Source organism: Vicia villosa, linkage group LG7 (genome assembly GCF_029867415.1).
Source record: "Vicia villosa cultivar HV-30 ecotype Madison, WI linkage group LG7, Vvil1.0, whole genome shotgun sequence".
Taxonomy (NCBI): domain Eukaryota; kingdom Viridiplantae; phylum Streptophyta; class Magnoliopsida; order Fabales; family Fabaceae; genus Vicia; species Vicia villosa.
In genome coordinates, this window is record NC_081186.1 from 134,657,567 (window position 1) to 134,679,926 (window position 22,360).

The following is a 22,360-nucleotide window of genomic DNA, read 5'->3' on the forward strand; positions in this document are numbered from 1 at the left end:
TAGTTGCATCATAAAACTGTTAGCCTTTATTTTCCCGAACAGATTTGTTCTTCGGCTTTTGTTGAATCCTTCTCGGTTTGAAGCTATTTTGTGTAGAGTCATTAGTTGGAAAGATTTTGTGGACTGATGCAGGGCCGTTTTAAAGTTGTCGGGCCGCCATGAACTTGATTGGCTTGATCTATGGCTGGATGTGTGTGATTTGTATCGTTTGGATTTTCTTTGAATTACACAATTATTTGCCCTTACTTTGAACTGAATTTGTATGCCCTGTTTGTACTGGGAATTTGTATGCAGTGTGTCATGAGTTTTTGCCCTGTTTGAATTGTACGAATAATGCAGGGTAATTGGTTCGTAGACTGCCATTCCTGCTTCCTTCCTACCTTGACATTCATAAATTTAAGGAGAGTTGGAAAAACTCAGAACCCTGGTGCTACAGTCACGCTCAATGGACTGTTGTATGACTGTCCCAAAAGATTGCAAAAGTGCCTTTTAAGTTCCTCAGCCAGCTTATCCCAGTTAGATGGTGAAAGTAATGCATGGTATGACGACTTATCAAGCTTTCCAGACCACAAAAGACAAGTCATAAGCTTCTAGACATCAGCAATATGGCTGCTAGCAAAAGGAGAAATATGAGCACTTGCTTAGTGAAGGGCTTCATCTCTACTTCCACCATTTTGAAGAATTTTTACAAATTGCATCAAGTGAAGTTTCAATGCAATGTCAGATCCACTTTGAGCAAGTTTGTCAGATCCCAGTTGAGCAAGTTTCAATGCTTGGAGTATTTGATACATTTCCAGGAATGGAGATTTCATAATTGCAACAGATTCAGGTTCTTCAACTGCACTTAGAAAATGGTCCCCAACATAAAAAAGACCCTGACGATAAAAATGGTTGGCAATTATTTGATTTAAAGTGCGCGTATCCATGTCGATGTTTCTGTAAGCTTTGGATATATCAGGATTGAAACATTTCTCAACCTGCTTCTTATATTTGTTGAGTGCTACATTTAGCTCCTTTTGTGTACTTTCCATTTGGTCAAGTGGAGCAATTTTAACTATACTGGCCTTCAGCTCATTCAGGACAGTTTTATAATCAAGCACTTGATCAGTGTTACTGACTGACATTCTAAAGCGCCCTCAATTTCCTGTCTGATCTCATCAAGCAACTCTTGACTCTTAGAACTGGATAACTTCTACTTATTAGTAACTCGGTCAAAAGCATATTTAACATGATTTAGCTCCATGATGAGTATTAATTGTACCTACAGTTTGAAAAGCGGTAAGCTAATATTTAATACACCCACAAAGGTCCATCGTATTAAGAAAATGAACTTTTAACACTATCCTCTCATACTGCTTGTAATTCAATTAGAAAAACAAATGGTAAATGGCTTTTATGTGTATTTATGCGGCAAGTTTCAATGGCTTTTAAGTGTATTTATGTCAGTGTAGTTTTAAACGTGATGACATTAATATAAATATAAATATTTGACCAGTATATGATATATTAAGTGTCTTAGTTCAAATTCATATAGTTTAATTTTCTATTCAAAATATATTGACTAATTTAAGAAGTAGATTGTATAAGAGGTTTCATTGATATCATCCAATTGCCTCTTATTCTTATTTATGTTTAGCAAGTAAAATCTAAACAATATTTAATATATTATTTTTTTTATTAATATTAAATCATATTCTATAAATAAATATTATTTTTGATTTTTTTTGTCAATTTAATAGTTTTGTTTAAACAATATAACTTCTATATTTCAAAAAAAAAATTCATTTTTTAACTTAATAATATATGTATATGATAAACTCAGTCCAACCCACACCAGAACCCGTGCGGACGCACGGGTTTCTCACTAGTTCAAAATAATAATGCGATTCATCTTAGATATCTTCGATTGGCCTCATAATTTATATCATATATTTATACGGATGTAGATCCTAAAATATATATTATAAAGGTAATCTTTATATTGAGTACGTCTTTTATGACTAATTACTAAATTAATCCAGCAACTGGTTCACTTAATTTGACCATATAATAAACATCGAGTCCGGTAATGATAAAGAAAATTTTTTCACCCACCTCCCAACCTTCTTGCCCACCCCTGGTGAATTTACCACACTACCCCTTGTTTCGGAAGTTCATTTCCGAAAAGGTACTTTTTTGTAAAAAAATGTGTTTTCGGAAATGCATCTCCGAAAACGTGTTTTTTTTAATATAAAATATTGATTTCGGAGATGCATCTCCGAAATAAAGTTACTTTTTCAGAAAATGTGGTGTTTCGGAAGTTCATCTCCGAACGCACCCCCCTTGGGGAATTCGGAAATGAACTTCCGAAAATATGTCTGGACAGAAGAAAATGAAAAACAACAACAATTCGCTTTATTTAATCGGGTGAAGATTACAACGATAATATTACATATAATTAAAGTTACATATTGTTGATCACAGGTAGGTGGGGATGAGTCAACATTTTGATAACATCGTCCGCCGATCTTTGAAGTGTCGCGTCCAACTCGATCGGGCCTTTCGAAGAAAATCGGTCGAACGTTGTCCACATAACCGCCAAATCTTCGTCGTTCTTGATCTCAAAAGGTGTGAAGTTAATGCCTCCCTCGTCGTTAAGCGATGGCGAGCGGTACTCGAGCTTGACAACCTTTCGATTCTCGGGATAGTGCAAAAGCGTGTTGAGCGACGGTATCAACTCCGCAAACGGCGTGTCGCGCGAGAAGCGAAATTGGAATGGCATCGGGTAGCCGGTTTCAAAGTAGACGAATGCTAGGTGGGGGTAGGTTTGTGTCATTTGTGTTTTGTGGTGTGGAGAGGATGAAAAAGAGTGTGTATTTATAGACTTATTGGAGCATTGATGGCCTAACAAACCTTATCCTGCCTCAGGGGACATTTCGGAAATGAACTTCCGAAAATAGGAGGCAGACTAGCATATTTCGGAAGTTCATTTCCGAATTATGCAGAAACAGACATAAATTTTGCATTTTGTTGATTGCTTAGTGTGTTGTCTAAATTGAACATATGGAATTGACATTAACCATAAATTAGACAAGCAAGTCATAAAACATAATTATATTATACATGTATTGAATCGGTCCGATTTTACATGATAAACAACAATACATACAAAAAACGATCCGGAACAAACTAAAATTCACCGAACCAATCGGTGGATCCTAAGTCCAAAATAGGCTCATTCTTCGACCGCTCTCTATTTTGCTCGCGCTCTTGGCTCATCATTTCTTCAAACTCCGCCATTCTTGAAACAAAAGGATCCGGCCAAGTCTCCGCCTTATTTGAACGATGTGCGGTCCATTGACAACAAGTAGCCGGTATTGGACACCCCGGTTTCAAAAACACTTGGACGAAGTGCCACGATCGTAGATACCCGATGCATATGATTCGGCCCGACGAGTCCAATGGCGGTCGACTATGAAGTGGAAAGAAAGTCTCACTTAGTTCAAACCTCGTCAAATCGACGCATACAATATCATATGCACTTACTATGAGATGACCCATATCGGGGAATGACATCCACTTCGAGACCGGAGCGATACCGGTAAGTGGTGGAACAAGCAAATCCATTTTTCTTAGCTTCCTTCCGAACCCAATCAAGCAATTGTTCGCGATCGCCGAAGCTCCGATCAATTGTAAAATGTTGCCGAACATCGACCGCATTGGTCATAGGAGTAACGTCAATAACCGGATCGTTATTATCGTTGACAATTTCTGGAACTAATAGTCCATCGTCTTGCACAATGTTGTCCGGATGCACCATACCTAACAAATGAATAAATTATCAAAAGTTGGCCAAAACTTTTTTTTTTTACTGCCAGGCCTATTTTCGGAAGTTCATTTCCGAAATATGTTAGGTAACATATTTCGGAAATGAACTTCCGAATTATATCAGTGTTCAGCAGAATTTTGTTGAATCAATGTAGTGAAATAGGGAATGAAATAAGTGATGTTTACCTGAAATTGTAGCTTTCTATGCTCCCTTTAACGTGATCAACGGTTTGAAACTTGATTTTAGGACGAAAAATGGATGGAGATTGATTGGGTTTTGGAGAGGGTTTGGAAAAGTGTTGGAGAAAAATGATGAAATAGTGAAGGAGGGAAATTTGTATATGCAGAAATATTTTCGGAAATGAACTTCCGAAAATATTAACGGTTTTGACATTTTCGGAGGTTCATTTCCGAAGACAAAAAAAATTAAAAAAAAAAGCGCTTCGGAAGTTCATTTCCGAAGCAGGGGTAGTTTTGGTTTTTTGCTGGGGGTGACCCCCATAGGGAGGTGGCTAAAGAAAAAATCATGATAAATAAGCTCATAATTGTTATCAGAATAGTAAGACTACGTGACTATTGAAGTTATAAAGTTTTAGATTTCAAAAAAAAAAAGTTATAAAGTTTCACTCACATCACCGAAATATATAAACATTAGAAAAGATAAAAAAAACTTCATAGACTCAAAATCACGGATGAAAAATATTATTAAGAAGTTTACATGACACTTTCCTTTCACCCATAAAGAATTTCATGATGGCCTCGCATTAAATACAAAATCAAAGTAGGTGTTTGGTTGCAAGTTGAAGTTGAAAGTCTTCTAACCCGTGTTTACAACACAAAATGATTCTTACCTGACCTCAAAAGTTGTGAATTGTTGTTTGTAAGAGAATTGCTTTTGGATAAATAGAATTGATTTTGGAAGGAAAAAAAACAAAAAAAAAAAAAAAATCAATTTTCACAATGAAGTGGACCAGAAGTGTTTTTATGACTAGTAAAAAGTCAATCCAAACATGCACTTAATTTTAAATAGAAAATTTTGTGGACAAAAATCAATTCTTTTAAAGAATCAACCATCTCACAATCATTCTAAAGTAATTTCTATGCTTTTTGAATTTATAAAAGCTAAACCTTACCTTATTGCTTTCTCTTGATTTATTTTACTGAAAATGTTTTTTCACACATGCTTCATTTTTTTATGCTCTTTTTAGGAGAATGAATGTTGTGACCAAGTACCAACATTAATATGCTATTTTTTTTCTTCTTTTTCATAGGTTACTCCACCAAAGATAATCCTATATGATGCGTGTAAACCAGATTGTTCAAAGGAGAGAAAAAACCTATCCCCAAAAAAAGTTTATAATTAGTACAAAATAAATAGGCCATCTACTTTTTTCATCATATTTGCTTCCAAACATTTACCATTGCATAACTTTTCACTCTTTATTATTTACCACAACCATTATGAATTGAAAATTAACAACAGAATATTGTCAAGCAAAATATAATTCATCTATTAACTTTGATAAATCATGAAGTTATCATGTTACCTCGCCTCTAAGTTGAAGAAGCGGAAAAAACTATTCAACAGGTTTCTCAAGTTTGCTCCTCAGGGAGCTCTTATTGTAAGGCAATGTCAGCGGCATCCAAGCTCTATCCAATCACACAAATACGAAGTTTAAGAAAACATCCTTAATAGCTATTATCAAGAACAACCTGAGAGAAATGAAGATAAATTCCCTGGTCATTTCATGGTGAACATAATCTGCCAAAATCTCTTCGATCCCTGCATTTATGTGCCAGAATACGAAGAAATTTGCCGCGAGCAGTGAATAGGCGTTTGGGTATACTAAAAGAAGGGGAACAACTGCAGTAACTTTTAGGAGCTGCTCTCTCTTTGTCTTTATGCCTTGATTCCTCAATCCACTGTTTCGCTCCTTCCTATAAATGACAACCAATGGTTAAAGAATAAGTGCGAACTTACCAAACATCCAAACCACATCTACTAAATGCCAGATTTGATCAAACACGGAAACTCATGGAATTCACAAGTGTCATTGTTTTTCTTTTTGTCAAACAAATTCATGAAATAAGAACAACCTGATATACCCCTTTTGGCATTGCATAAACAAAACCAAATATTAAGATAGGCAAAGAAAGTGAAAGCATCTGTAAATATGTATACCTCCATACATGAAAACTAATTGCCAATGGATAAATAAAAACCAGCGACAGAAGGACTGAAACAGGCTTATTATCGAAAAACTAGTAGGAAAAAAAAACTGATCCAAAAACACAAAATTGATTAACATTGGATGTATGTATCACAACAGCCTATATGCTAAAATTCTGGTTGAAGGTAACACAAATTCTATTGCAACACCTAGCTACATAATATTAACCAAAGGTAGTACATAAATCAAGGAATATGCTCCATCCATCAACATGACCACAAAAACCCACTGAAAGAGTGGCCATGCCGCAATGGTCATCAATCCTCGTCAACCCCCATAATAAATTTTAAAAAATATATATATGTAAGGAATAAGCAATTCAATAAGCTGTATATCCTATGCTGAAAGCAAAACTACATGCTGTAAGTTTTAAACTGAATTGATCCATAGCATAATTTAATCCATAAAAGCCAACCCATGCCTCCCCTGTCACTTATAGTCCCAGGTAATTCAAGCTTAAACTCAATCACAGACTCGTAAAGGACTGATTAGGGAAGATTTTACCTTTGCATCATCGGGATAAATGGATTTATCTATTTATTATGTGATGAAGATGCCATTCTAAACGTGATGACATTAATATAAATATAAATATTTGACCAGTATATGATATATTAAGTGTCTTAGTTCAAATTCATATAGTTTAATTTTCTATTCAAAATATATTGACTAATTTAAGAAGTAGATTGTATAAGAGGTTTCATTGATATCATCCAATTGCCTCTTATTCTTATTTATGTTTAGCAAGTAAAATCTAAACAATATTTAATATATTATTTTTTTTATTAATATTAAATCATATTCTATAAATAAATATTATTTTTGATTTTTTTTGTCAATTTAATAGTTTTGTTTAAACAATATAACTTCTATATTTCAAAAAAAAAATTCATTTTTTAACTTAATAATATATGTATATGATAAACTCAGTCCAACCCACACCAGAACCCGTGCGGACGCACGGGTTTCTCACTAGTTCAAAATAATAATGCGATTCATCTTAGATATCTTCGATTGGCCTCATAATTTATATCATATATTTATACGGATGTAGATCCTAAAATATATATTATAAAGGTAATCTTTATATTGAGTACGTCTTTTATGACTAATTACTAAATTAATCCAGCAACTGGTTCACTTAATTTGACCATATAATAAACATCGAGTCCGGTAATGATAAAGAAAATTTTTTCACCCACCTCCCAACCTTCTTGCCCACCCCTGGTGAATTTACCACACTACCCCTTGTTTCGGAAGTTCATTTCCGAAAAGGTACTTTTTTGTAAAAAAATGTGTTTTCGGAAATGCATCTCCGAAAACGTGTTTTTTTTAATATAAAATATTGATTTCGGAGATGCATCTCCGAAATAAAGTTACTTTTTCAGAAAATGTGGTGTTTCGGAAGTTCATCTCCGAACGCACCCCCCTTGGGGAATTCGGAAATGAACTTCCGAAAATATGTCTGGACAGAAGAAAATGAAAAACAACAACAATTCGCTTTATTTAATCGGGTGAAGATTACAACGATAATATTACATATAATTAAAGTTACATATTGTTGATCACAGGTAGGTGGGGATGAGTCAACATTTTGATAACATCGTCCGCCGATCTTTGAAGTGTCGCGTCCAACTCGATCGGGCCTTTCGAAGAAAATCGGTCGAACGTTGTCCACATAACCGCCAAATCTTCGTCGTTCTTGATCTCAAAAGGTGTGAAGTTAATGCCTCCCTCGTCGTTAAGCGATGGCGAGCGGTACTCGAGCTTGACAACCTTTCGATTCTCGGGATAGTGCAAAAGCGTGTTGAGCGACGGTATCAACTCCGCAAACGGCGTGTCGCGCGAGAAGCGAAATTGGAATGGCATCGGGTAGCCGGTTTCAAAGTAGACGAATGCTAGGTGGGGGTAGGTTTGTGTCATTTGTGTTTTGTGGTGTGGAGAGGATGAAAAAGAGTGTGTATTTATAGACTTATTGGAGCATTGATGGCCTAACAAACCTTATCCTGCCTCAGGGGACATTTCGGAAATGAACTTCCGAAAATAGGAGGCAGACTAGCATATTTCGGAAGTTCATTTCCGAATTATGCAGAAACAGACATAAATTTTGCATTTTGTTGATTGCTTAGTGTGTTGTCTAAATTGAACATATGGAATTGACATTAACCATAAATTAGACAAGCAAGTCATAAAACATAATTATATTATACATGTATTGAATCGGTCCGATTTTACATGATAAACAACAATACATACAAAAAACGATCCGGAACAAACTAAAATTCACCGAACCAATCGGTGGATCCTAAGTCCAAAATAGGCTCATTCTTCGACCGCTCTCTATTTTGCTCGCGCTCTTGGCTCATCATTTCTTCAAACTCCGCCATTCTTGAAACAAAAGGATCCGGCCAAGTCTCCGCCTTATTTGAACGATGTGCGGTCCATTGACAACAAGTAGCCGGTATTGGACACCCCGGTTTCAAAAACACTTGGACGAAGTGCCACGATCGTAGATACCCGATGCATATGATTCGGCCCGACGAGTCCAATGGCGGTCGACTATGAAGTGGAAAGAAAGTCTCACTTAGTTCAAACCTCGTCAAATCGACGCATACAATATCATATGCACTTACTATGAGATGACCCATATCGGGGAATGACATCCACTTCGAGACCGGAGCGATACCGGTAAGTGGTGGAACAAGCAAATCCATTTTTCTTAGCTTCCTTCCGAACCCAATCAAGCAATTGTTCGCGATCGCCGAAGCTCCGATCAATTGTAAAATGTTGCCGAACATCGACCGCATTGGTCATAGGAGTAACGTCAATAACCGGATCGTTATTATCGTTGACAATTTCTGGAACTAATAGTCCATCGTCTTGCACAATGTTGTCCGGATGCACCATACCTAACAAATGAATAAATTATCAAAAGTTGGCCAAAACTTTTTTTTTTTACTGCCAGGCCTATTTTCGGAAGTTCATTTCCGAAATATGTTAGGTAACATATTTCGGAAATGAACTTCCGAATTATATCAGTGTTCAGCAGAATTTTGTTGAATCAATGTAGTGAAATAGGGAATGAAATAAGTGATGTTTACCTGAAATTGTAGCTTTCTATGCTCCCTTTAACGTGATCAACGGTTTGAAACTTGATTTTAGGACGAAAAATGGATGGAGATTGATTGGGTTTTGGAGAGGGTTTGGAAAAGTGTTGGAGAAAAATGATGAAATAGTGAAGGAGGGAAATTTGTATATGCAGAAATATTTTCGGAAATGAACTTCCGAAAATATTAACGGTTTTGACATTTTCGGAGGTTCATTTCCGAAGACAAAAAAAATTAAAAAAAAAAAGCGCTTCGGAAGTTCATTTCCGAAGCAGGGGTAGTTTTGGTTTTTTGCTGGGGGTGACCCCCATAGGGAGGTGGCTAAAGAAAAAATCATGATAAATAAGCTCATAATTGTTATCAGAATAGTAAGACTACGTGACTATTGAAGTTATAAAGTTTTAGATTTCAAAAAAAAAAAGTTATAAAGTTTCACTCACATCACCGAAATATATAAACATTAGAAAAGATAAAAAAAACTTCATAGACTCAAAATCACGGATGAAAAATATTATTAAGAAGTTTACATGACACTTTCCTTTCACCCATAAAGAATTTCATGATGGCCTCGCATTAAATACAAAATCAAAGTAGGTGTTTGGTTGCAAGTTGAAGTTGAAAGTCTTCTAACCCGTGTTTACAACACAAAATGATTCTTACCTGACCTCAAAAGTTGTGAATTGTTGTTTGTAAGAGAATTGCTTTTGGATAAATAGAATTGATTTTGGAAGGAAAAAAAACAAAAAAAAAAAAAAAATCAATTTTCACAATGAAGTGGACCAGAAGTGTTTTTATGACTAGTAAAAAGTCAATCCAAACATGCACTTAATTTTAAATAGAAAATTTTGTGGACAAAAATCAATTCTTTTAAAGAATCAACCATCTCACAATCATTCTAAAGTAATTTCTATGCTTTTTGAATTTATAAAAGCTAAACCTTACCTTATTGCTTTCTCTTGATTTATTTTACTGAAAATGTTTTTTCACACATGCTTCATTTTTTTATGCTCTTTTTAGGAGAATGAATGTTGTGACCAAGTACCAACATTAATATGCTATTTTTTTTCTTCTTTTTCATAGGTTACTCCACCAAAGATAATCCTATATGATGCGTGTAAACCAGATTGTTCAAAGGAGAGAAAAAACCTATCCCCAAAAAAAGTTTATAATTAGTACAAAATAAATAGGCCATCTACTTTTTTCATCATATTTGCTTCCAAACATTTACCATTGCATAACTTTTCACTCTTTATTATTTACCACAACCATTATGAATTGAAAATTAACAACAGAATATTGTCAAGCAAAATATAATTCATCTATTAACTTTGATAAATCATGAAGTTATCATGTTACCTCGCCTCTAAGTTGAAGAAGCGGAAAAAACTATTCAACAGGTTTCTCAAGTTTGCTCCTCAGGGAGCTCTTATTGTAAGGCAATGTCAGCGGCATCCAAGCTCTATCCAATCACACAAATACGAAGTTTAAGAAAACATCCTTAATAGCTATTATCAAGAACAACCTGAGAGAAATGAAGATAAATTCCCTGGTCATTTCATGGTGAACATAATCTGCCAAAATCTCTTCGATCCCTGCATTTATGTGCCAGAATACGAAGAAATTTGCCGCGAGCAGTGAATAGGCGTTTGGGTATACTAAAAGAAGGGGAACAACTGCAGTAACTTTTAGGAGCTGCTCTCTCTTTGTCTTTATGCCTTGATTCCTCAATCCACTGTTTCGCTCCTTCCTATAAATGACAACCAATGGTTAAAGAATAAGTGCGAACTTACCAAACATCCAAACCACATCTACTAAATGCCAGATTTGATCAAACACGGAAACTCATGGAATTCACAAGTGTCATTGTTTTTCTTTTTGTCAAACAAATTCATGAAATAAGAACAACCTGATATACCCCTTTTGGCATTGCATAAACAAAACCAAATATTAAGATAGGCACAGAAAGTGAAAGCATCTGTAAATATGTATACCTCCATACATGAAAACTAATTGCCAATGGATAAATAAAAACCAGCGACAGAAGGACTGAAACAGGCTTATTATCGAAAAACTAGTAGGAAAAAAAAACTGATCCAAAAACACAAAATTGATTAACATTGGATGTATGTATCACAACAGCCTATATGCTAAAATTCTGGTTGAAGGTAACACAAATTCTATTGCAACACCTAGCTACATAATATTAACCAAAGGTAGTACATAAATCAAGGAATATGCTCCATCCATCAACATGACCACAAAAACCCACTGAAAGAGTGGCCATGCCGCAATGGTCATCAATCCTCGTCAACCCCCATAATAAATTTTAAAAAATATATATATGTAAGGAATAAGCAATTCAATAAGCTGTATATCCTATGCTGAAAGCAAAACTACATGCTGTAAGTTTTAAACTGAATTGATCCATAGCATAATTTAATCCATAAAAGCCAACCCATGCCTCCCCTGTCACTTATAGTCCCAGGTAATTCAAGCTTAAACTCAATCACAGACTCGTAAAGGACTGATTAGGGAAGATTTTACCTTTGCATCATCGGGATAAATGGATTTATCTATTTATTATGTGATGAAGATGCCATTTATTCATTTTATGAAGATGGTGGAGGTCTGTGTTTGGCTGAGTTAAAGGTAATGGGCGATCAACGGAATCATCGAAGTGATGAAAATAATCTTGAACTTATAATCAGCAAAAAAAATAATTCATGAAGAGTTTCATGACTATGATGGAAACTTAGTACTAGTAGGGATAAAAAAGCTTCTTCTCAACAAGTGTTGAGGCTAACATTACTCTTTAGGCGGAAAATACCCATAAGGAAAATTTAGTCTTCAAATAGGTCATTCTATTAATGCTGGACTGGAAAGGGAGTTCAGCCATGCTTACATGTGGAATAGTTTATACATTTTGGATAAAGTGAAAGGAATCAAACTGGATGAAGAAGTTATTTCTATTACGCCTTTAGGCAATGCAAGGTAGTTGTTGATCCACAATTACTTCTTAAATAAATGGGGATACAGTTGGTTAATCTGGTAGGTAAGGAGGTGAAGGTGGTCTATTTCAGGTGGTAAAGGAACTTCAAGGATTAACAACAGTAAATAATGGCAGGAATTAAGGAAAGGGAATATTATGTGGTGCTTATTTTAGTATTAGGCTATCACTTTCAATGCAGATATTTTGTAGAGGGAGTTCCCTAGGAGAATTTTAGGGCAATAGTGGTGGTTCAATTTTGCAGTTTCTCCTTGGGTTGTTTTGTGTTGAGGTTTACAACGAATTTGTACTTGTTCATCATATTCATTATCACTTTTATATTGGAGAATACCTTGTCCTCTCTTGTCTTTCCCCGTTCCTTTCTAATAATACATCTATATCTATAATATAAATGACAGAAATCATGTACAATCAAACTTTCAGAATTATAACTAACATGGCTCCTAAAGAATGCTAACAGAATCAATACAATAATCAAACCCATCAGTGCGATAGTGATGCAGAAAAAAACAACAACCAGTCTTACAATCAGATACTTGTCATATTACACCAACTAACCTTTTGATGTCATCTTCTGTAGTAGCAGCAACTGTGGCATAACCAGCTACGCTATGAGGTGGAACCTGCAAGTCGTTGTTTCACATAAATAAACAAAACTTGAGCATTTATCATTACCAGTACCAGACCAGGTATAGAATGCATAATATTCAGCTCCTAAACACAGTGTAGGTCATTAAATGGATAATTACTTAACCATAGCATACAATATAACTCTTTGAGGTGCTTAATGAATCTGCTTCAATGAGAAATTATTTTCTATTGTTTGTGTTATCTCAATGCAACCCAAGCAGGGTGAACGGCTTGATAGATACATCCCAATAAAATTGATGCGCCAGTAAATGTACAAATAGATCAATAAGAAAACCTTTGGGTTAACTTGTTAGTAGTCTTATCCAAGGAAATTGTTATTAGTGTTAAGTACTCATGTGATTCAATTCATTTGCTTCAATGTGTTTCTCATAAATAGGAAGAGAAAAAAAAAAAGTTCTACAATTGCTTATGAAAAAATTCCCCCACATAACCAAGAGAGGCAGATGAAGCAAAATATCAAGGGACACCATATTGTGAATAGCAGAGACAAGGAGTTGGATTTAAGTGTCATGATGATGTATATTAAAGAGGGCCCCACAAACTCCCAATATGATTATACCTAAACATAATGGCTAAAAAGTTTCTCCTTTACTTAAAAGTTAAAACTTAACGCCACATGAGATGAAAGCCTGCAGAAATAACAGTTCCTTTGAAAGACAGACATAATGTGTTACTACTTGGTGTGTGGCTGAAACCATGAGAACTGATTTGGTTTCCATCAAATGTGATTATAGCAAGACTATAAGTGTTTGATCGGTGTTGAGTAAAATTCATTTTTCCTTCAAACCTTGGTTTGACTATGAGTAATACCGTGCTGGATTCAAAAGTTTACACTGTTTTACATCAAACTTGTTTTCAAAATTCAAAGTAAAAACATCCAAACATGAATTCATTTCCCTTCAAACTCAATATCAACCAAATTAGTTATACGAACTCAATTTAATTCAAAATCATGTTTGAGTTTTGACACAGTTGGTCCAAATAAACACTAAATATTCACCCTACTAATTCTCCTATCCTTGTTAAAGACAGTTTAATACTATACACATGCACCTACAACAGAACATTCCACTTGAAGTACTAATCAAACACAAAGTCCTATCACTATAATAAATAGATAGCAAAATATAAGATGCAACAGTAATAACATTCAACAAGACATCTATTAAGCACTAGCATTCTGCATGTATATAAGAATGGAGGGTTAATAAGAATGTAGAAACAGTCTCAAATTATGATGGAAGCATCAAATCACAGCGTAACGGTAACAAAATTACAAAGATCTTAGCATCGTATCACAGCGTAACGGTAACAAAATTACAAAGATCTTAGCATCGTAGCAAGCAATCATCTAATCGGAATCAGAGAAATGATTTAGACTTACATGAGATCCGGAGAAAGTCAATCCGCGGGTTTGAGATGCGGACCATGGAGCGGAGAGGAGGTTGTTGAGAGTGGAGGCGGCGGAGATCGGAGTTGACGGTGGGGAAGGGGAGGAAGAGGTGGTTGATGCATGAGCGAGAAGGTTTGGTGAGATTCTCCAGTGAGGCTTGGAAGCATCGGAGAGCCTCTTGCCCAGTCTGAGTGACAAGGATTGCATTTTCGTTTCTGTGAGGAGTTAGTTAATTCAAGCAGAGTTTGTGAAAGTGTTGAGAAATATTTTAGACAGTGATCAGTGGCGTATATATAATATACTCTACTTTTCAATCATTTATTGAAATGTCTGATTAGCCTAGTGGCAATGCTAGTTTGTAGAGAGTCACATGAATCGAGTTCATGTCCCGCATGCTGTCTATATATAAATTTGAATATTTATATAATATTATTTTTATACTTTGACTCTCCTCATAATGTATTGTTAAGTGAAGAGCAATATTTCAGCTAACTTTTTTTTTTTTTTGAATTAAAGCGACTTTCTTACAAAATAAATAAATTTAGTAAACATATATTAAAGTTTTTGGTAATAACCTCCCAATATACTCCTTTGTAATATGTGGTCACTTTCTTTTTATTGCTACATGATCTATGAACTCAAACTTAAAAATAAAAACTATATGCTATTTTTTTATGTCCTACCCAAATTTTAAAAATTCTATATAATTAAAAATGGCAACAATTAGTTAGACATAATCAAAATATGCTCAATCTTTGAAATTGCTAATTAATTTTATGCTCTACGTGATTCTCTCATTGACTATAAATATTGTCTAACTATATTTTTAGGATATCAATGACATATGTAATTGAAAAGTTATAGGAGTAATCTTAGCATCAAGGAATGGGACGGGCTTGCATTCTACTAATTCATACCAAGAGAATGTAAAATATTTGTGGGAGGACATCAAGGAACGAGTCTCAATTGGAAACAGACCAAGGATTGAATAAATCAAGTAAGAGTTGGCGGAATGTCGACAAACAAAGTTGACTATAGTGGCATACTATGGTAAGTTGAAAACCTTATGGGATGAACTGGAGAATTATCGACAAATTTCAATCTGCACTTGTGGAGAATGCAAGTGTGATATTGAGAAAAAGATGGAGAAACAACAAAAATGGAAAAAGTCCATCAATTTTTGATGGGTCTTGATGATGATTTATATGGTTCACTATGCTATAATCTTCTTGCAACTGATCCCTTGCCTAATCTAAATAGAGTGTATCCCACTCTAGTGCAATAATAAGAAATAGTCAGATCTATATCCCGTGAGCAGTCAAAAAGGGAGCTTAAGTGACAAGATGACAGGTAAAAATAGTTCTTAGATTATTGGCATTTGAGCCTCCAAAATTAAACTGCAATTGGATATCCATTTCTCAATTAATTGATGATATAAATTGTGTTGTACAATTCACTAATACTTTATGTGTTATGTTGGACCGCACTTCGAAGATGTTGATTGGAGCGGGTTAACGGAGAGATGGGCTATATTTTTTCAAGGGTATTCAAAGTGAGAGGCACACAAGGCTAGTAGAGTTTGACAATTTAATCTATGGCATCATCGCATGGGACATCCATCCTTAAGAATCACTAAGTTAATTTCTAATAAAGGGTATGAAAGTAGTGAGTTGAAGAATAAAGCATGTGCCGTATGTGTACGGGCTAAACATAGTAAGGATGTTTTTCTCTTAAGTATTCATAATACTACCTATATTTTTTATTTGACACACTGCGATCTTTGGGGACCTTATAGGACTCATTCAACCCGTGGTGCATTATATTGTTCGACAATAGTAGATGATTTTTCTCGTGCTGTATGAATTATTTAGTAATTGATAAAAAGGAAGTGACACCTACATTGATGAATTTATTTACCTTAGTAGAAAGACAATTTGATAGGCATGTTAACATATCGCGTAGTGATAACGAAATCTAATCCATTGTTTGAAAAGATATTTTCATGAACATGGAATCATGTTTCAAACTTCTTGTCCTAGAACGCCACAACACTATGAAAGAGTATAAAGAAAACATTACATGTTCTTAATGTTGCTCGCACTTTGCGATTCCAAGGTAGCCTTCTCATTTCCTTCTGCGGTGAATGTGTTTTGGTTGCAGGTTATTTAATTAATCGCACACCCACTTCAATTTTGAATGGAAAACACCTTATGAAATATTGCATGGACAGTCCCCTCATTGTATGACCATTTGAAAGTTTTCGGCTGTTTATGCTATGCACGAAACTTGGGGAAAATAGGTAATAAGTTTTCTAGTCGAAGTCACAAATGTGTCTTTTTTGGAATCCTTGTGGTCAAAAGGGTTGGAATTTATTTGACATTGAGAATCAGAAATACTTTGTGTTCCCGTGATGTTGAATTTTTGGAGACATAATTTCCTTTTGGTCATAAAGGTGAAGAGACTAATGACTCATCTAAGGATTCTCCAATGGTGTTTTCGTTGTTGGTGGGTGATAGTACTAGTAGGATACTCATGCTCTGATTGGCATAGAAGAAGAAAATACAGTGAATGATGTAGAAGAAACCTCAACGGTAAGTGGGTGGTGCAAATAATGAGTTAGCTATTGAAACACAAAATTAAGCATAACTCTGATGGAACCATAACAATATACAAGGCAAGGTTAGTCATCTTTGGAAATCATCAAGTGGAAGGGATAAACTATAAGGAGACAAATAAGTGGAAGGGATAAACTAGCAGCAGCAAATAAGTGGGAGATCCATTAAATGGGTGTTCATAATGCTTTTCTTCATGGCGACCTTCATGAGGAGGTGTACTTGAAGCAACCTCTAGGTTTTCGCACTTCTCAGCCTGAACTAGTGTGCGAATTAAAAAACTATTTTATATGGCTTGAAGCAAGTCCCGCATTCCTGGTTTGCCAAATTATCTTTCGTCTTGAAAAAGTTTGGGTTCCACAAATCTTATTCTAACTATTCTCTTTTCACACTTCGTGTTCATGAGTTGCAAATAATGGTGTTGGTGTATGTGATGATTTGATTGTGTGTGGAAATGACTCCGCTGCAATTCAACAGTTTAAAGCATATCTCAACAAGTGTTTTCATATGAAAGATTTAGGGACTTTGAAGTATTTTCTTGGTGTAGAAATTACAAGAAATTCTAGTGGAATATTCTTGTGTCAACGCAAGTATTCCTTATACATAATCCAAGAGGCGGGTTTACTTGGTGCCAAGCCCGTGCCCATTCTTCTTGAGTCTTAGTCTTGCTATTGGGAAGTTTATTGATCAACCTGAACAATATCGCCGTCTAGTGGGCCGCCTCATCTACTTGTGTTTCACCAGGCCAAAGTTATCCTATTGTATTCATTTCTCATCACAATTCATGCAGTAACCACGTGTAGAACATTTGAATGCAACACTCAGGGTTGTTAAATATCTTAAAGGAAGTTTAGGACAAGGCATACTTCTTAGTAACACGACTAATTTCCAATTGCATGGATGATGTGACGCAGATTGGGAAGGCTGCCCTTTTACTCGACAATCAGTCATCGTCTGGTTTGTGTTCTTGGGTCATTCTCCTATCTCAGAGAAAACCAAGAAAGAACGTATTATCTCTCGATCCTCCGGTGAAGAAGAATATATGTCAACTACCACCTGTGAGCTTAAATGGCCTAAGAGCTTACTATCTGATATTGGCAAATTGCATAAAGAACGCATGTATCTTAATTGTGACAATCAAAGTGTGCTCAATTTTTTGGATTGCTATTTAAGTTCATGCTGTACATGATTTTGTCTTTTACTGTAAATATTATCTAGCTATTTTCAGGACATCAATAACAAATGTAATTGAGAAATTATAGGAGTAATGTTACCATCTCAGATTGTATATTTTATGTACATGTTCAATGAAATAAACAAATATCTTTCCATCATATTCTCTTAACAATCTTTAAAAAATACAATTCTAAAAGTATGATCTAACAATCTCTATCAATTTCTAAACATGAGCATCCAGTGATATTATGTGTTAGGTTTATTACTTGAAATATATTATTTGTGATCATTTACACTAACCACCGTTTGTATGTATTTCCTCTCACTATTGTTATTATGCTACTATATAAATAGTATTTACATCAATCCAAATACATATTTTTATGTAAAGATTTTTACCTTTTTTTTTATTAATTTTACAATAGATGAAATATTTGAGCAAATTAAATGATTAAATTTGTTACAAAATATAATTTATTTACAAAATGTTGATAGTTGTTTGCAAACAAACTTTCTTAATTTTTACCAACCCACTGTATTACTTTTCACACTTCACAAGTCAAATGTTAGTTTATTCTTTAAAATCATTGTAATTAAATTTTTGTAAAACGTTTTCTTATGTTTAGTTGTTATAATGTCTCGAATTGAATGAGTAATTTTGCACTGAATTAAAAAATGGTTGTGATTGACGTGAAAAAACCATCTTTTTCAAATAATAAATTGGATTTGAGAAGAGGAAAATGGTATTGCATTTCACATCATTCCAAAATAAGCCAGAGTTCTCTCTTTACCAATTCTAAATTAAAAAAATCGTATATAAAATTTTGGATGCATTATATCGGTATGACATTTCTTGATTTACATTTGTAATTTTTTAAAAGTCAAAAGTTTATTGATAAAAGAATGTATAAATAATTGATTTGAGTTTTTAGAAGATAAAATACTAAATTACACTAATTTTTTAAATTAAATATATATATATATATATATATATATATATATATATTAAAATTTATTTATTATTATAGATATTTATCTAACTTTATATACTTATTGTTATTTTATTCTTATAAAGCGGTTTTGAGCTTAAGAAGTTATTTTCATTTTCTCAATCTACTTATTATCAACATTCCGTTTAACCAACCTATTGTCAATCCTATAGAGACTTCCATCAATCAAGATAATCATTGACTCATATTTTAGTTCACTGATAGTATTAGACTAGATTTCAAATATGGTGACACCTGTTTTTGAGGTCTCTCATATCATCGGACCACTGACATCCCATATGAATATTCAGATTCATCCATTTGAGTATTCAAATTCGTCTAGGATGACATTGTCATTATCATCTTTAACTGAAGAGATAGATTGCAGAGTATCTTCTCGACCTGGAGGAATGTCTCGAATTGGAGAATAAGATGGAGACGCGGCAGCGCTCAGATCGCTTCTTATATTAGACTTTCATTGCAAGTAAGAATGTGTCGTCTTTATTTGCCTGATCGTCTTTCTCCGCCAGCATGAGCACATACGGATTGCCGCTACCTTCAAATTGTTTACTCTATCGCGGGTGAGGTACTATCTATCGAAAGAAGCCAATTTTTGTTTCCGTCAACTTGCCTTCTTTGTTGTCAAGTTGCAGCATAACCCTTTTTTCTAAGTATAGACAACTGATCGATTTTATGATTTCCCTTATTTATGGTTGAATGAGCCATCTAATAAACATACCAGATGTAAGTTCTCGGACCAAAAATATGTGTACTCGGCTACTCTCATCAAAAAAGTTTCTCCTGGCTCATTCTAAAAGTCCTACTGAACTCTCATCCTACCGGAGCATTCCCTAACCCTTCTTCAAGGCTGGTGTCTCGTATTCGAATAAATTGTTAAATCCTTAGATATGAAATTCCCAATTTCAAAAATATTTTTGAGGTAAAAGATGATTTCATTAACTGTCATCGAACGAATAAGAACAAATTTATATAAATATATAGGTTTGAAAAGTATTGAAATAAGAGTATAATATTTCCTTTAATTAATTGTTAAAAAGTTTAAAAAGAGGGTTTTTATGAATGTGTGTGCATATAATCTTTTAAAAATGTTTTTAAATTTAAAATTTTCAATTAGAGATTTAAAATTAATATTCTCTTTGAAGTTATGTTTAAAAACAGGATCAAAGATTGAACTGAAAAGATTTTCGGTTTAAGGTTCATTTGGTTTAACTGGTTAAATTTACGGTGAAACCGTTTATTAGATAAATTAACAATATAAATTTAAATTTTATGGGTAAATCAAGTAATCATATGTCCACAATTAATAAAATAAATATTTTAATATCCATTACATATTTAATACTATATGATTAATAGTAGACATAATTGCAAAATATAATACTACCAATAAAAAAACTAAAATATAAGATAGTGTTATAATTTAGAATTTTGTGTTGCTCTTTTGTGTTAAAGAATAGTTTCTTTTTAATGAAAAATGATTTTAAATATTTGTTTAGGATGAGCATAACAGGTGGCCAGTAACAAACGGCTTGATCTTTAGTGATGGTTGAGAAAAAAAGGGATTGTACCTACAAGATGCTCCGATGTCAAAGTAAGAGAGAGAACAAAGGTACAACAAAAAGTATGAAGTTTTGGGCAAAGTTTGGATTACATCGCCATCTAAGCGTAGAGGGCTATTTATAGTGTTCTCCTCGGTGTGGATTAGGTCACGCTATATTTGTGGGTCTAGGCGTAATTCCAAGGCCCGAAATAGTGGAGATCGTTGAATAGGTCTTAATTCATCTGGACGGAGGGAACTAGCCATTGGCGAGTACGGTGAACTAGCGTGCTCGGATGATCCTAAGCTATTGGGGAACCAATGTGAGTTATGTTCGGCGAATGGTCTGAAGGGCAGATTTGTCCTTGGCTTGCTTGAAGAAGTGAGCCAATGCTGATTGGGCCGCCTCTGCATATGAGTGGATTGGGCTAATTGAGACAATTGGGCTAGTCCAGAACAGTATTGATGCTAATATATTAATTATTTTTAATTTTTATATAAAAAATATTAAATTGGCCAATGACAGATAATTATTGAACCGGACAATTTTACAAAACCGACTTTGATTCTTTAGTTCGAACGAATTTAAACAGTTTAATTCAATTTTTTCGATTTTACTTCGGTTTTGACTCACATATGGTTTTACAAAGCTGATCAGATGGGAGTAACCTCTGATTCCTAATTAAATCGGTTAAACCAGACGATTCGGTCCAACTTGTAAAACATTAATTCAAAATGTTAAGAGTCTCGCGCGAAACAATATGAGATTTGAAGATGTATTTATAACTAGAACAATCATCTCTTACATGATGGTTTTGTAAAATTGATCTAAGCTCAATCACATTTTAAGATGATATAAAAGATTTGTTTAAAAATCCATTAAGCCACCTATTTTCTCGTTTCCACTATAGTGCCATTTATATCTACATTTTAGACAGACCGATCCCCACCTTACAAATTGTTTTTACAACTTAGAATTAAGTCCAATCTTAAAATATGAAGCAATAACTGTTACAATCTTAAACACCTAATTACACAACTTCAGTTTCAACAACCATAATAGTTAACATATTTACTATTTTTCACACACTTAAGTTTGAGTACCAACTTCCAACTTGATGCCATATAACTTCTATAGACTTCCACTTCAATGACATTAATTTTGCTACAATTTTGAAGTTACGAAATTAACCACGTGAGTTAGCAAGTTTGTTTATCAAAGCCAAAGCATTGCTAGTCAATTGAGCTACTTGAACAATTTTGCTTCTCACTATTGTCTGAGTATTGTCCTTTGCATTAATCTCTTGGAATCCTTCGGTACAAGTGCTCTCATCCGTCAAAGCAGCACTAACCCAAGTTTGTACATCATTTATTGTTAACTCAAAATTTGAATTCCTAAGATGACTCATCTCACCTATAGACCTTCTGAGTTCATCAACCGAGTCACTCAACACTTCGACGCAATCCTTCATAGCTGCAGCCTCTCTTGGCTTCAAACCCCGGTCTCTAGAGAGCGTCGACATGAAAGCCGAGGTTGATTTCGCGGATGCAAGAGTCACGTTTAGGGCCGTGTCCGTTAAAAGCACACGGTTGGTTTGTATAAAATCGGCATGCTTCACTAGGGATGCATAGCATAGTCTTGGATAAGTTGTGCAACTACAAGAATTTCTAATAAATAAGGTGTTGGTTTCACTTGCCTGTATAGAGTGTGTGATGAAGCTAAATGCAAAAGTTACGAGAAGGAACTTTGAAGAAAATGCTTCCATTATTTTTTCTTGCTATTTTATTTTATATCACAAGTAGGACTTGGGATGGATGAGAAAGAATGG

The 22,360-nt window shown here is 34.4% G+C and overlaps 3 protein-coding genes across 3 annotated transcripts; all 3 read right to left on the minus strand.

Annotated features, from left to right (window-relative positions):
- Positions 1–521: 521 nt before the first annotated feature.
- On the minus strand, positions 522–1,124 carry LOC131620230 (protein RMD5 homolog). Its single transcript, XM_058891232.1, has one exon. The coding sequence runs from the start codon at positions 1,122–1,124 to the stop codon at positions 642–644; it is 483 nt and encodes a 160-aa protein (XP_058747215.1). The 3' UTR covers positions 522–641.
- A 9,317-nt stretch (positions 1,125–10,441) lies between these two features.
- LOC131616831 (succinate dehydrogenase subunit 4, mitochondrial-like) lies at positions 10,442–14,463 on the minus strand. The gene is made up of 3 exons (XM_058888277.1): positions 14,188–14,463; positions 12,711–12,775; positions 10,442–10,892 (listed from the first exon to the last, which is right to left on the minus strand). Exons 1-3 carry the CDS (start codon positions 14,401–14,403, stop codon positions 10,613–10,615), a joined length of 561 nt encoding a protein of 186 aa, XP_058744260.1. The 5' UTR covers positions 14,404–14,463; the 3' UTR covers positions 10,442–10,612.
- A 6,911-nt stretch (positions 14,464–21,374) lies between these two features.
- LOC131618584 (21 kDa protein-like) lies at positions 21,375–22,360 on the minus strand. Its single transcript, XM_058889774.1, has one exon. It carries the CDS (start codon positions 22,295–22,297, stop codon positions 21,719–21,721), a length of 579 nt encoding a protein of 192 aa, XP_058745757.1. The 5' UTR covers positions 22,298–22,360; the 3' UTR covers positions 21,375–21,718.